Source organism: Ananas comosus, linkage group 12 (genome assembly GCF_001540865.1).
Source record: "Ananas comosus cultivar F153 linkage group 12, ASM154086v1, whole genome shotgun sequence".
In the NCBI taxonomy this organism is placed as follows: domain Eukaryota; kingdom Viridiplantae; phylum Streptophyta; class Magnoliopsida; order Poales; family Bromeliaceae; genus Ananas; species Ananas comosus.
The window spans coordinates 1,725,444-1,739,033 of NC_033632.1; the positions used below are offsets into that span (position 1 = coordinate 1,725,444).

The 13,590-nt window shown below is 44.3% G+C and overlaps 2 protein-coding genes across 2 annotated transcripts; both read right to left on the bottom strand.

Annotated features, from left to right (window-relative positions):
- Nucleotides 1,271–3,971, bottom strand: LOC109718323 (subtilisin-like protease SBT1.5). Its single transcript, XM_020244506.1, has 2 exons — nt 2,840–3,971; nt 1,271–2,731 (listed from the first exon to the last, which is right to left on the bottom strand). The coding sequence occupies exons 1-2, from the start codon at nt 3,830–3,832 to the stop codon at nt 1,415–1,417; spliced, it is 2,310 nt and encodes a 769-aa protein (XP_020100095.1). The 5' UTR covers nt 3,833–3,971; the 3' UTR covers nt 1,271–1,414.
- Nucleotides 6,377–8,992, bottom strand: LOC109718324 (subtilisin-like protease SBT1.5). Its single transcript, XM_020244507.1, has 2 exons — nt 7,934–8,992; nt 6,377–7,826 (listed from the first exon to the last, which is right to left on the bottom strand). Exons 1-2 carry the CDS (start codon nt 8,924–8,926, stop codon nt 6,510–6,512), a joined length of 2,310 nt encoding a protein of 769 aa, XP_020100096.1. The 5' UTR covers nt 8,927–8,992; the 3' UTR covers nt 6,377–6,509.

The window sequence follows — 13,590 nt, forward strand, 5'->3', positions numbered from 1 at the left end:
GGTAAGGGCTTAGTAGTTGATACTTGAGGTTTCAAGTTCGAATGCTATTTGATTCACATTTACAAGTAAGTTTATTTGTAAATAAAATAAACGACTCATGTAGTATGCTATCTATCTCTCTCTCTAAAAAGAAAAAAGGGTTCGTCATCGAAACATAGTTTATTTGGATGATGACAAGATATTAGCTAATTGTTTTCTTTCCAAGATCATCGATCTAAATAGAAAAGCTATTTAAGAACTATTATTGTTTTTGGGTTTTGATCTTCTCGAGTCTTTCAAAGTAAAGGCCTGTGAAGTTAAGAAACCTTTTTCCTTACATCTTTACTGAAATAAAATAAAATAAAATAAAATAAATCCCCTGCACTAAAAACCCCAAACGCGTCACACTCTTAACTCGATGAGATACAGTTTACTATAGTCGACTTTAACGGTGATGGGGCGGGTTGGACGGCTGGGAGATGCCCGGTCCTACTCGGACACGTGTCAGAAAATCATTAGTTGTTATTGCTGTTTCGTGTTGTAGGGCGTGGTCGGTTTAATCGTGTCATCGTCGTTCCAGGGTTATTATTGTCATTACGAAAGGGGTTACAAAAGCGGTGCGATGCGTGTTCGTCCGTACAATCAGTGGAGGACGTGGAGCGGTCGGATATTATGATGTCTGAAATTTCGACCTGATATTTTTGAGATTAAACAGATGACGTCCGATGAACATTGGACGGTTAGATTAAGCGTAATTTTCACCAACATATTCGGTTAGATTAAGCGTAACTTTTTTCTTAAAAAAAAATTCATGTATATATATATATATATATACACATATATGGTGATCTGGTACACCAGATGCAACCAATAATTTCAGGTCCGCGTATATAACTTTGATTGCACTTATTGGATTCACATAGCCCATAATTTCTCCATTATTTTGTTACACTTGCCAATGAAGCGACTATAAAATTCCTTCTTTAATGCACAAAATCGAAGTTGAATCTTAATAGCCAAGATCCATTTATAAATTAATTAAAGTATATAAATCCGGACCCAAAATTATAATTCATCATATGATGTAGGAACAGTATACTATCCTCCTCTTTTAATATTTATAATTTTTTTTATTTAACAAATCCTATACATATAGTGCTTACCCTGGGAGCGCGTTTGGACCGTATTATATTGTCAAGATTATAAAAAAAATTTGCTAAAAATTATTATATTTGATTCATCAAATCTATAATCTGATAAATAATATAGAATTACAAATAATGCATGACTATTTCAAAAGTTGAGATAAATATCTCCTATTATTGGTATCGGATAATCTTACATGATATATAAAATATCCTGTCTCGTATTATATAATTGGAATTAAATGCGCTGTATGTACGTATGTATGCATGCATAGACGTACATTACCCCATCAAACGAACTTAACCGCAATGGGGGTCTTGACCACACGATTCCCGGAGACCCACTCGATCTTCCCCGCCGCGTACTTGGGCGGCACGAAGCCCGAGGGAGGGCTGATCACCGTTAGAGTAACGTCGAAGCTCGCCTCCTCGTACAGCCTCGAAAAGCGTAGCTGGTGTGTTGACAAGTCAACCCTCATCAGCTGCGGCGCCGTGATCCGCGCCGTGTACACCGACCTCGGATCCCCGACGTTCGTCACCGTGCGGCTCACCGTCACCGTGGACCTCACCCTCCTCGGCAGCGACACCTGTATCGACGGGTAGTTCATCGCCGACGCAGGTATCCAATTCACGGCCGAGCACGTCACCGGCCTGTTGTACAGCATTTGCAGTTCCCAGTCGGCGTACCCAAGCCCGCATAAATAGCCGACATAGTCGTCGGGCTGGATGTCGTACACGAGCCCGGGATCCATAGCCCTCACGGGGTCGACGTGTCCGGCGCCAGTTGCGAATATGCTTGCTGTGCGGTTCAATTTCTCGTCGGCGATCGGATTCCCGTTGAGGTCGACGTCCTTTGCCGATGTTATAACTGCCGAGTTTACGTAAGCTGGCGGCCACGTTGGGTGTTTTTTCTTGATCAGCGCGGTAATGCCGGCCACGTGAGGGGTCGCCATCGACGTGCCGCTCTCGAAATTGAATGTCCATACGGTAAGCCCGGAGGGATTGGGTCCGACTGCGAACGGCCATGCCGCGAGGATGTTCGAACCAGGGGCGAGTACGTCGGGCTTTAAAATCCCACCGTTCGAGGGTGGCGGCCCACGGGAGGAGAAGGCGACCACCGCCGGCGATGGCCGGTTGCCGTACGTCGTCTTGTGGAAGACGATCGACGCATTGGCAGCACTAACGCCTGAAGAATTTAGCAGCGAGTAGTAATAGGAGGTAAGTTGTAGCCTACCGTAGTGGGTCAAGTACACCGCCGGAAGAACGTGCGCGTCCGCAAATGTCGTGAAACCCAGATACTGCGGGTTCAGCAGAACCATCGCCGCCCCGCCGGCCGCGTACACTACCTCGCCTTTCTCGACGTTGGTATTGTTGCCAAGGTGGCACAGCACTATCTTCTGCCGTACATCAATGTAGTCCAGCGACCCCTTCAAGCATAACATTGCATCGTAGCCGGCGATCGCCCCCGGGTACACGATCGGCAGCACTCTCGACTGGTTGAATGAGCTCGGCTGGTATGCTGTCTCGCCCTCTAGCTCCTCTCCGTTCCCCAGCTTCACAATCGCTCTACACCTCCGATCGGTAGATGCTGCCCCGACAGTCAGGACCTATATATCAAACTAAAGTATTAAACACTATCTTCTCGCGACTTAAATTTTTACGAGTCATTCTATGTTTTATTGAGAAAATAGGAGGTTTTGAGCCCAGTTCAGTACCCATGGCGCGTCATGTGCCAAAGTGTTCTCAGCCGGTCCTTCGTTCCCAGCAGCGGCGACAGCGATAATCCCATGCGACAAAGCTGCCAGCGACCCCTGGGCTATGCCGTCATAGTAATACCTATACGTCGCATTGCCGCCAATGGACATGGAGATGATGTCAACACCGTCGTATATTGCCTGGTCAATCGCGGCGAGGGTGTTGCTGGTGGCGCAGCCGTTTTCAAAGCACACCTTGTAGATGGCGAGGTGCGCCCGCGGCGCCATCCCCGTGGCGGTGCCGAAGGCGCGTCCGAGGACGTTGGCGTTGTCGAGGGAGTTCCCGGCGGCGGTGCTGGCAACGTGGGTGCCGTGCCCGTCGGTGTCGAGCGCCGTGGCGTCCACGGAATTGTTGAACCCGCGCGCGGCGATGATCTTGTTGTTGCACCAGACCCCGCTCGCCAAGGAGCAGTTTCCTCGCCAGTTGGGCGGGGGCGGCGGCATCCCGGCGGGGTCGAACGAGGGGTGCGTCGGGTGGATCCCCGTGTCCAGGATCCCGATCACGACGCCCTGCCCGAAGCCCGCGCTCGCCCACGCGGCGCTGTTCTGTTGGGTGAGGCCCATGAACTCGGGGGTGTACGTGGTGAGGAGCGGGTGGACCTGGTCCACGCGCGCGTGGACGAACCCGGGCTTCGACTCCATGTCGGCGACCTCGGCCGGCGTCAGCCGCGCCGCGAACCCGCTCATGACGTCACGGTAGGAGTAGATGAGACGGGGCGCGCCCGAATCCAAAGTCGGCGTCGGCAGAAACGACTCGTGGTAGCTGCGTAATTCGTGGGCGCCAAAGGAGTCGGCGCCGAGTGGCTTGTCCACGTTGACGATGTACGTTTGGAGCACGTTGGAGTCGGCGTTGGGTTCGTTCACTATGGGGAATAGCTGTGCGTGGACAATAGCAACAATAGGAAGGAGAGAAGAGAATGCGGTGAGGAGAGCAAGCCGTTGCCGACTCTTCATTTTTGCGCGGGACCGAACGATAACAATGCTCGGAGAAGAGGAAGAAGAAGAGGGTGAGCATGTGGGATACGGTTCTCCACAGGTAGAAGAGATATATATATATAAATATACTCGGCATAGATCGATGCACACGGGCTAGAACAAGGAAGAGGGAAAGTGCCTGTATTAATTATATGTGAATTAAGAAGTGAATTATAGGTAAATTATGGGGAGCATGCAAGGAGCGTTTGCCTTATGTTTATCGTGAGCAACCATGATGAAATTAATCATAGCTGGGAATACAAGGGGCATACAGTGAAGTGATAGAACAGTCACTTTCATTATTTATAACAAAAAGCAAAAAATCTAGTCTCTGGGTACGAAAAAAAAAAGTAACATAATTAATATTTATCGTCCATGGCCGAAAATAGAACAGTAATTATCATTGTAATCCAAACAGAATGGGAAAGCTGACTCTTTTATAAAATTCTAACTCTGAATTGAAATACATCTCATAATTTCTCTCATCCATTGCCTTAATTTAAAAATAAAGGGTATATATATATATATATATATATATATATTTGAAAGTAAAGCTATCTCTCTCTCAAAAAAAAAAAGAAAAAGTAAAGCTGAATTAAATTAGAAATATAAAATTTATTACCATTAGCAACAGTTTTAAGTTAACTAAATAGGATAGAGCAAACTTGTACACTCCAAAAAGACATGTACGTAGATCTTACATCCTCCATCCGATTGCCAAAATTAGCACTTTGTAAGATTCCAGATGTATAATATAACAATCTCAACCTTTTTTAACTTCTTATCTTTTTCAACCTTTTTTAACTTCTTATCTTTTTCGTTAAAACTCAAAAGGCTCCTCTAAGTGCTACCAAGCCAAAATTACATAATATCAAATTTGGTTATCGCAAAAGACTTGATAAGCAAATTCGCAAATTCCTGAAGTGTTAATCTTATTCTTTTCCGGTAACACTTTTTGTCAATCATGTTGCATCAAATCAAATAATATAGAAAAGATCTTGAACAACCAAATAAATAATTCAACTTTGGATACTACTTTGTTACAGAAATATAAAAAAAATCTAGTTCATCGAATACAAAAAATTAACAAAAAATAAATTAGAAAATAAAAAAAATGTATAAATATTTATATGATTCCACAATTGATTAATTACACCGACAAAACTGGAACGAAAAATTTTATTGTTATCGAAAATGGAGTACTTGTACCTCTCTGGGCTTTTTTTGCAAATAGCCCTGTCCAAAATTTATTTGCAAAAATGGTCCTGGCCCTGCCACGCCAGCGCCACGTCAGCGCCACGCGGACAGGGCCTGGGCCAGGTATTCAAGTTGAACACGGTGATTCGTTCACCGTGTCTAAACACGGTGAACCAATCACCGTGTTCAATAGGAATGCGGCGGTCGGTATTTCTATTGAACACGGTGAATGGTTCATCATGTCTAGACATGGTAATTGGTTCACCATGTTTGATAGAAATATCGCAAAAATGGGTATGGTATTTCTATTGGACACGGTGAACTATTCACCGTGTCTACACACGGTGAACCATTCACCGTGTTCTCTTACACACCACCGTGTTCTCTTACACACACACACACACCCACCCACTCCCCCCCCCCCCCCCACCCACGAACTCTGTCTCGATCTCTGTCTCTAAATGCAATTCTGATGGGCACGGAATTGGGTTCATCCGTGTCTGAGCAAACCCTCACTGACACGGTGAAACCATTCACGTGTTCTGCTTTGATAACCCGCCCGCCCCCCCACCACCCCCCCCCCGAAAACGCTGTCATGATACTCTCTCCATACTCTCTCTCTTCTTCTCCTTAAGAGGGTTACAGGGAATGGTTTTGGGAATGGTGCGTATGTGAATTATTGCCACTTCTCTCTCTCGATCTCTCTCTCTCTCTCGCTCTCTTCCTCTTGCTCTCTCTCTCTCTCTGGCCGAATCACCGTGTTTAGACATGGTGAACGAATCACCGTGTCTAATGCAAGCTAAAATCCTGGGCGGGGCGTGAGTAACACTGTGACACGGTGATTGGTTCACCGTGTTTAGACACGGTAAACGAATCACCGTGTTCAACTTGAATACCTGACCCAGGTCCTGCCCGCGTGGCGCTGACATGGCGCTGGCGTGGCAGGGTCAGAGCCATTTTTGCAAATAAATTTTAGACAGGACTATTTTTGTAAATAAAATTTGTTAGAGGGCTATTTGCAAAAAAAGCCCACCTCTATGGACCCAAGCCGAAAATATATCTGATGCGCATGGACTTTGTCATACGGCATCTATGCCACGGCTGTACAATTAATTCCTTTTTTAATGCACAAAATGGAAGTTGCATCTTAATAGCCATGGTCCATTTATTAATTAATTGAAGTATATAAATCCGGACCCAAAATCCTATTTAGTGCTGATCCGATTGGTCTGGATTATATTGTCAGGATTATATATAATTCTATCAAGATTACTTATTCAACCAATCTGTAATCTGATTACAAATGATGCATGACTATTCCAAAAGTGAAGGTAAATATCTTGTATTACTGATGTGGAACAATATTACATGATATATAAAATATCCCGTCGTATTATACAATTCGAAATCAAATGCGCCCGCACGTGTATGTATGCATGCATAGACGTACATTACCAAATCAAGCGAACTTAACCGCAATGGGGGTCTTGACCACACGATTCCCGGAGACCCACTCGATCTTCCCCGCCGCGTACTTGGGCGGCACGAAGCCCGAGGGAGGCCTGATCACCGTTAGAGCAACGTCGAAGCTCGCCTCCTCGTACAGCCTCGAAAAGCGCAGCCGGTATGTCGACAAGTCAACCCTCATCAGCTGCGGCGCCGTGATCCTCGCCGTGTACACCGACCTCGGATCCCCGACATTCGTCACTGTGCGGCTCACCGTCACCGTGGACCCCACCATGCTCGGCAGCGACACCTGTATCGATGGGTAGTTCATCGCCGACGCCTGTATCCAACTCACGGCCGAGCACGTCACCGGCCTGTTGTACAGCATTTGCAGTTCCCAGTCGGCGTACCCAAGCCCGCATAAATAGCCAACATAGTCGTCGGGCCGGATGTCGTACACGAGCCCGGGATCCATAGCCCTCACGGGGTCGACGTGTCCGGCGCCGGTCGCGAATATGCTCGCCTTGCCGTTCGATAGCTCGTCGGCGATCGGATTCCCGTCGATGTCGACGTCCTTAGCCGACGTTATAATTGCCGAGTTTGCGTAAGCTGGCGGCCACGTTGGGTGTTTTCTCTTGATCAGCGCTGCAATGCCGGCCACGTGAGGGGTCGCCATCGACGTGCCACTCTCGAAGTTGAATGTCCATACGGTGAGCCCCGAGGGATTGGGTCCAACTGCGAACGGCCATGCCGCGAGGATGTTTGAACCTGGGGCGAGCACGTCGGGCTTTAAAATCCCACCGTTCGACGGTGGCGGCCCACGGGAGGAGAAGGCGACCACCGCGGGAGATGGGCGGTTGCCGTACGTCGTCCGGTGGAAGACGATCGACGCATGGGCAGCACTAACGCCTGAAGAATTTAGCAGCGAGTAGTAATAGTTTAGAAGTTGTACCCTACCAAAGTGGCTCAAGTGCACCGCCGGAAGAACGTGCGGGTCAGCAGGCGTCGTGAAGCCCCGCGAAGGCGGATTCAGCAGTACCATGGCCGCCCCGCCAGCCGCGTACACCACCTCACCCTTCTCAACGTTGGTATTCCCGCCAAGGTGGCACAGCACTATCTTCTGCCGCACATCGATGTGGTCCAGCGACCCCTTCAAGCATACCGATGCATTCTTCCAGACGATTGCCCCCGGGTACACGATCGGCAGCATTCTCGACTGGTTGAATGAGCTCGGCTGGTATGCTGTCTCGCCCTCTAGCTCCTCTCCGTTCCCCAGCTTCACAATCGCTTTACACCTCCGGTCGGTAGATGATGCCCCGACAGTCAGGACCTATTAAACTAAAGTATATTAAACACTATTTTCTAGCGCGACTTAAATTTTTAGGAGTCATACTTTGTTTTATTGAAAAACAGGATATTCTGAGCCCAAATCAATACCCATGGCGCGTCGTGTGCCAACGTGTTCTCAGCCGGTCCTTCGTTCCCAGCAGCGGCCACAGCGATAATCCCATGCGACACCGCGGCCAGCGACCCCTGCGCCACGCCGTCGTAGTAATACCTATACGTCGCATTGCCGCCGATGGACATGGAGATGATGTCGACGCCGTCGTAGATCGCCTGGTCGATCGCAGCGAGCGTGTCGCTGGCGGCGCAGCCGTCTTCGAAGCACACCTTGTAGATGGCGAGGTGCGCCAGCGGCGCCATACCCACGGCGGTGCCGAAGGCGCGTCCGAGGACGTTGGCGTTGTCGAGGGAGTTCCCAGCGGCGGTGCTGGCAACGTGGGTGCCGTGCCCGTCGGTGTCGAGCGCCGTGGCGTCTACGGACGCATTGAACCCGCGCGCGGCAATGATCTTGTTGTTGCACCAGACCCCGCTCGCCAAGGAGCAGTTTCCTCGCCAAATGGGCGGCGGCGGCGGCATCCCGGCGGGGTCGAACGAGGGGTGCGTCGGGTGGATCCCCGTGTCCAGGATCCCGATCACCACGCCCTGCCCGAAGCCCGCGCTCGCCCACGCGGCGCTGTTCTGTTGGGTGAGGCCCATGAACTGGGGGGTGTAGGTGGTGAGGAGCGGGTGGACCTGGTCCACGCGCGCGTGGACGAACCCGGGCTTCGACTCCATGGCGGCGACCTCGGCCGGCGTCAGCCGCGCCGCGAACCCGCTCATGACGTCACGGTAGGAGTAGATGAGGCGGGGCGCGCCCGAGTCCAAAGTCGGCGTCGGCAGAAACGACTCGTGGTAGCTGCGTAATTCGTGGGCGCCAAAGGAGTCGGCGCCGAGTGGCTTGTCCACGTTGACGATGTACGTTTGGAGCTCGTTGGAGTCGGCGTTGGGTTCGTTCACTATGGGGAGTAGCTGTGCGTGGACAATAGCAACAATAGGAAGGAGAGAAGAGAATACGGTGAGGAGAGCAAGCCGTTGCCGACTCTTCATTTTTGCGCGGGAAGGAACGATGATAATGCTCGGAAAAGAGGAAGAAGAAGAGGGTGAGCATGTGGCCTACGGTTCTCCACAGGGAGCAGAGATCTATATATATATATATACTCGGCATAGATCGATGCACACGGGCTAGAACAAGGAAGAGGGAAAGTGCCTGTATTAATTATTATATGTGAATTAAGAAGTGAATTATAGGTAAATTATGGGAGCGTTTGCATTATGTTTATCGTGAGCAATCATGATCACGAAATCATAGATGGGAATACAAGGGGGAATACAGTACGTAATAGGACATCCACTTTCATTATAACAAAAAGCAAAAAATCTAGTCGCTGTATATGGAAAAAAAAAAAGTAACATAATATTTATCGTCCACAGCTAGCTAGCCAAAAATAGAACAGTAACGATCATTATAATACAAACAGAATAGAAAAGGTGACTCTTTTATAGAATTCAAACTCTGAAATGCATCTCATAATCTCTCTCATCCATTGCCTTAATTTAAAAAATAAAAGGTATATATATATATATATATATATATATATATATATAACAATACATNTATAGTAACTCTACTATATATATATATATATATATATATATATATATATATATATATATATATATATATATATATATATATATATATATATATAACAATACATTTAAAAATAAAAGGTATACATTGCCTTACTAGTTTTAAGTTATTAACTAAATTGATAGGGTGGCAAACCTGTACACCCCAAAAATGCATGTAAATTTGACACCCTTCGTCCAATTGCCAAAACTAGCACTTTGTAAGATTCTATAAGGGTAAAGGGTTTGGTGGTTGATATCCGAAACCCAAGTTCAAATTCTAGTTGATTCACATTTTTACTAAGTATGTTTTTAAATGAAATAAACGAAACGAGTAGCGTGCTACCTATCTCTCAAAAATAACAAGTATATAACAATCTCAACCCTTTCTTCAATTTTTTACCTTGTTCATTAAAACTCGAAACGCTCCTCAAGTGCTACCAAGCCAAAATTACATAAATATTAAATTTGGTTATAAAAAAAGACTCAATAAACAAATTCGCGAGTTAATCTTTTTCTTTTCTAGTCATGCTTTTTGTCGATCATGTTACATCAAATAGGTAACTTGCTGACAAGCGAAATTGCTGAAACGATAAAACTTCTCGATTCAAATTTTTCCAGCATCTTAATCAACCAAATAAACAATAATTCAACTCGGATACCAGTTTGTTACAGAAATATAGAAAAGATCTAGTTCGTCGTTGGATACAAAAGTTAATAAAAAAATATTGAGGAAAAAAGAAAAAAAATAAAATATACAAATATTTATATAATTCAGACACTGATTTACTTACAAGGACGAGAATAGATTGAAAACTTCTATGGGTATTGAAGACAAAGTACGTACTTTTACCTCTCTTGATGCTGAAAATTTATCTGGTGCGCACTTTGTCGTGTGGCACCTATACCACTGCTGCACAACAATTCCCATTCGATTCTCTCTCTAATGCGATGTGATTTTTATATAGCAGTTATACTACATCATCTATAAATATCTTAAGCTAATCAATTTTTTTTTTTTAAATAAATATACAATAATTTGTTTTTTAAAAAAATTATATGATGAGATGTGTGGATTGTGAAGGTATAATTTGATTGGTTAGAGAGAAGGTAATGTGGTGTCTACAGGTTTTCATCCAATGCACTGCTGCTGCTGCACACAACTCAATGCTTGATACATCTATGTCCAATAGTATGATGCTCAGTGGTCAATTAGACTTCTCTCACAACTACAGTACTCTGCCACTTGGTCTAAGACCAGCTCCAAATTCTAATCTACTTTTAACAGGATTTTAGAGTATAATTAAAATTATGACACTTGTCTAGAAGATTCTAATCTAAATTTTGATCTAAAACAATTTTCAGTTCCATATTTAACGGATGAAAAAATACAAAACTCATTAATTTTTAGCGAAACGAGATAATTAAATTCGATAAAATTGAGTCAGTAAATAATGACGGACGTAAAAGCTTTTGGCTCAAAATTCGTCGTTAGAAGATGATTTATTTGGACGAGGACGAGATTAGCGAATTTGTTTTCTTTCTTAGTAAGACCAGAACAGAGGAGCTATATATTTCGGAACTATTTCTACTTCTGGGTTTTGATCTCCTCTGGTCTTTCAAAGTTAGATCTGCGAAAGAAACCCTTTTTTCCCTTGCATCTTTACTTGGAAAATAAAAAAAAAAGAAAAACACTCCAAATTCCAAACCCTTTACAAGTGCAATGGACATCTTCAGTGGATGAGATGCTGGGGCGGGTTGGACGGTTGGGAGTTTGCTGGTCCCCCTCGGACAACTGTCTTAAGATCATTAGTTGTTGGTGCTGTTTCATGTTGTAGGGCGTAGTCGGTTGGATCGCGTACTTGGTTCGAGGGGTATTATCGTCATTATGGAAGGGATATAAATAGGGAAGTAATACAGGCCAGCACGGTCCGAACACCAAGGCCCAAGGCATCTTAGGGTCCGAGCCTTGGGGTCTGAGCGCTCCTTCCAAGGAGCTCTCCTCCAAGGTCTACCATTATAAGGCCTTGAGAGGAGGTTTTTGGTTCGATGGGCTAAAAAAACCCTCTCAATTTTTTTTTAAATAATAAAAATTTATATGTTTTTTAAAAATTAAATATTTATTATATTATAATTATTTTTATAAATTTTAATTTTTTAATTAAAATATTAATTTAAATAAAAAGTATTTATTATTTATATCTTAAAATGTATAATTTCTAAAAAAATAAAAAACTTTAGGGCCAACCGGAGCACCCATGGGCTCCGCGCCATTCTGGCCTAAGGTATGTGCTGGGTCGGAGACTTGATCGCTCCGACCCAGCACAAACTGGTTTGGATTTGGAATCCGGCCAGACCGCGCCGGGCTGGTCCCTAGCCCGATTTAGTACAGCTAATGTGGGTCGTGCTAGCCTGGCACGACTCACAATACACTCCTAGTTATAAAGTGGTGTGATGCGTTCGTCCATATAAGGTCGGACAATATAATGAGGGGTGGGGGACAGTTTAGTCCAGTCATTTTATATATTAATTTCTGAAATTTTGACCTGATATTTTGGGATTAATTAGGTGACATCCGATGAACATTGGATGGTAAGAATAAGCGTAATTTTACCAACATATTGAGTCTTACGGTAAATCATACCCCTTCAGTCGCATATATAATCTCATCAAATTTGTATCGGAGAGACTATTGTGTGCCTACACCTGGTGCAGCAGTGAACTTGTGCGCCGCAACCCACCAACAATTTTGTGTATGGACTCCTGTAGCTTAATCTCTTTAATGAATGAAGCGGATAACGTGCTATCTTTTCCTTAAAAAAAAAAAAAAATTGTGTATTGTGTAAGTAGAGCTTATAAATTATACTTATAAAAGTATAGTAGCCGGACTCTCTCTCTCTCTCTCTCTCTCTCTCTCTCTCTCTCTCTCTATATATATATATATATATATATATATATAGATGCTATAACAAAACTTCGTAAGAAGATATTTCGAGAAATATTTGAAGATAGAACTATATATATCTNAAAAAAAAAAGGAAGGAAAAGATTACATTGAGACAGTTATGAATTTGATTGAGTTTCCGTTACTTGACCAAACAACCCCCAATTCAGTTATTTCAACTACATCGAATGATCTTTCGAATTGGTCAAGACTCTCCAGTTTATGGCCGCTTCTATATGGTACCAGTTGTTGTTTCATTGAATTTGCTTCATTAATAGGCTCGCGATTCGACTTTGATCGTTATGGGTTGGTGCCAAGATCAAGTCCTAGGCAAGCGGACCTAATTTTAACAGCCGGCACGGTCACAATGAAAATGGCTCCTTCCTTAGTGAGATTATATGAGCAAATGCCTGAACCAAAATACGTCATTGCTATGGGGGCCTGTACTATTACAGGAGGGATGTTCAGTACTGATTCTTATAGTACTGTTCGGGGAGTCGATAAGCTAATTCCTGTGGATGTCTATTTGCCGGGCTGCCCACCTAAACCAGAGGCAGTTATAGATGCTATAACAAAACTTCGTAAGAAGATATTTCGAGAAATATTTGAAGATAGAACTATATATATCTCAACAGGAAAATCGATGTTTTACTACCAATCACAAATTTTCTGTTCGACGCAGTACTCATACTGGAAATTACGATCAAGGATTGCTCTATCAATAACCATCTACTTCAGGGATATCTTTTGAATCATTTTTCAAATCCAAAAGTTCAGTATCTTCCTACGAATTAGTGAATCAGGCAGGGTTCTTTTGTGCAGAATAAAAAAGAGCAGGTCAATCTTTGAAAATTTCATTGTAAATGTGAAATACTTATACAAATGTGGGAGAGATCAAGACAATGCAGCAGAATCCAGCAAAAAAAGAGAACTTTTTATATATATATGCTGATCTGATGCACAAGGTGTAACCAGTAATCTCCCTAGCGAGCTAAATTAAATTACTGTAACAGCATAATTAGAGGAGAGTTATACCGTAATTGATACATCATAATTTAGATTATACCAATCAAAATGCAACAAACGCCGTTGACCCGTACTCGGTCCTTTGATTTTTATAATTTTGCATTCTTAATCA

Coding starts and splice junctions, on each gene's coding strand:
- LOC109718323 (XM_020244506.1), bottom strand. CDS start 3,832: ATGAAGAGTCGGCAACGGCTTGCTCTCCTCACCGCATTCTCTTCTCTC. Junction 2,732..2,839: donor TGGCACATGACGCGCCATGG/GTACTGAACTGG, acceptor TTTGATATATAG/GTCCTGACTGTCGGGGCAGC.
- LOC109718324 (XM_020244507.1), bottom strand. CDS start 8,926: ATGAAGAGTCGGCAACGGCTTGCTCTCCTCACCGTATTCTCTTCTCTC. Junction 7,827..7,933: donor TGGCACACGACGCGCCATGG/GTATTGATTTGG, acceptor TTAGTTTAATAG/GTCCTGACTGTCGGGGCATC.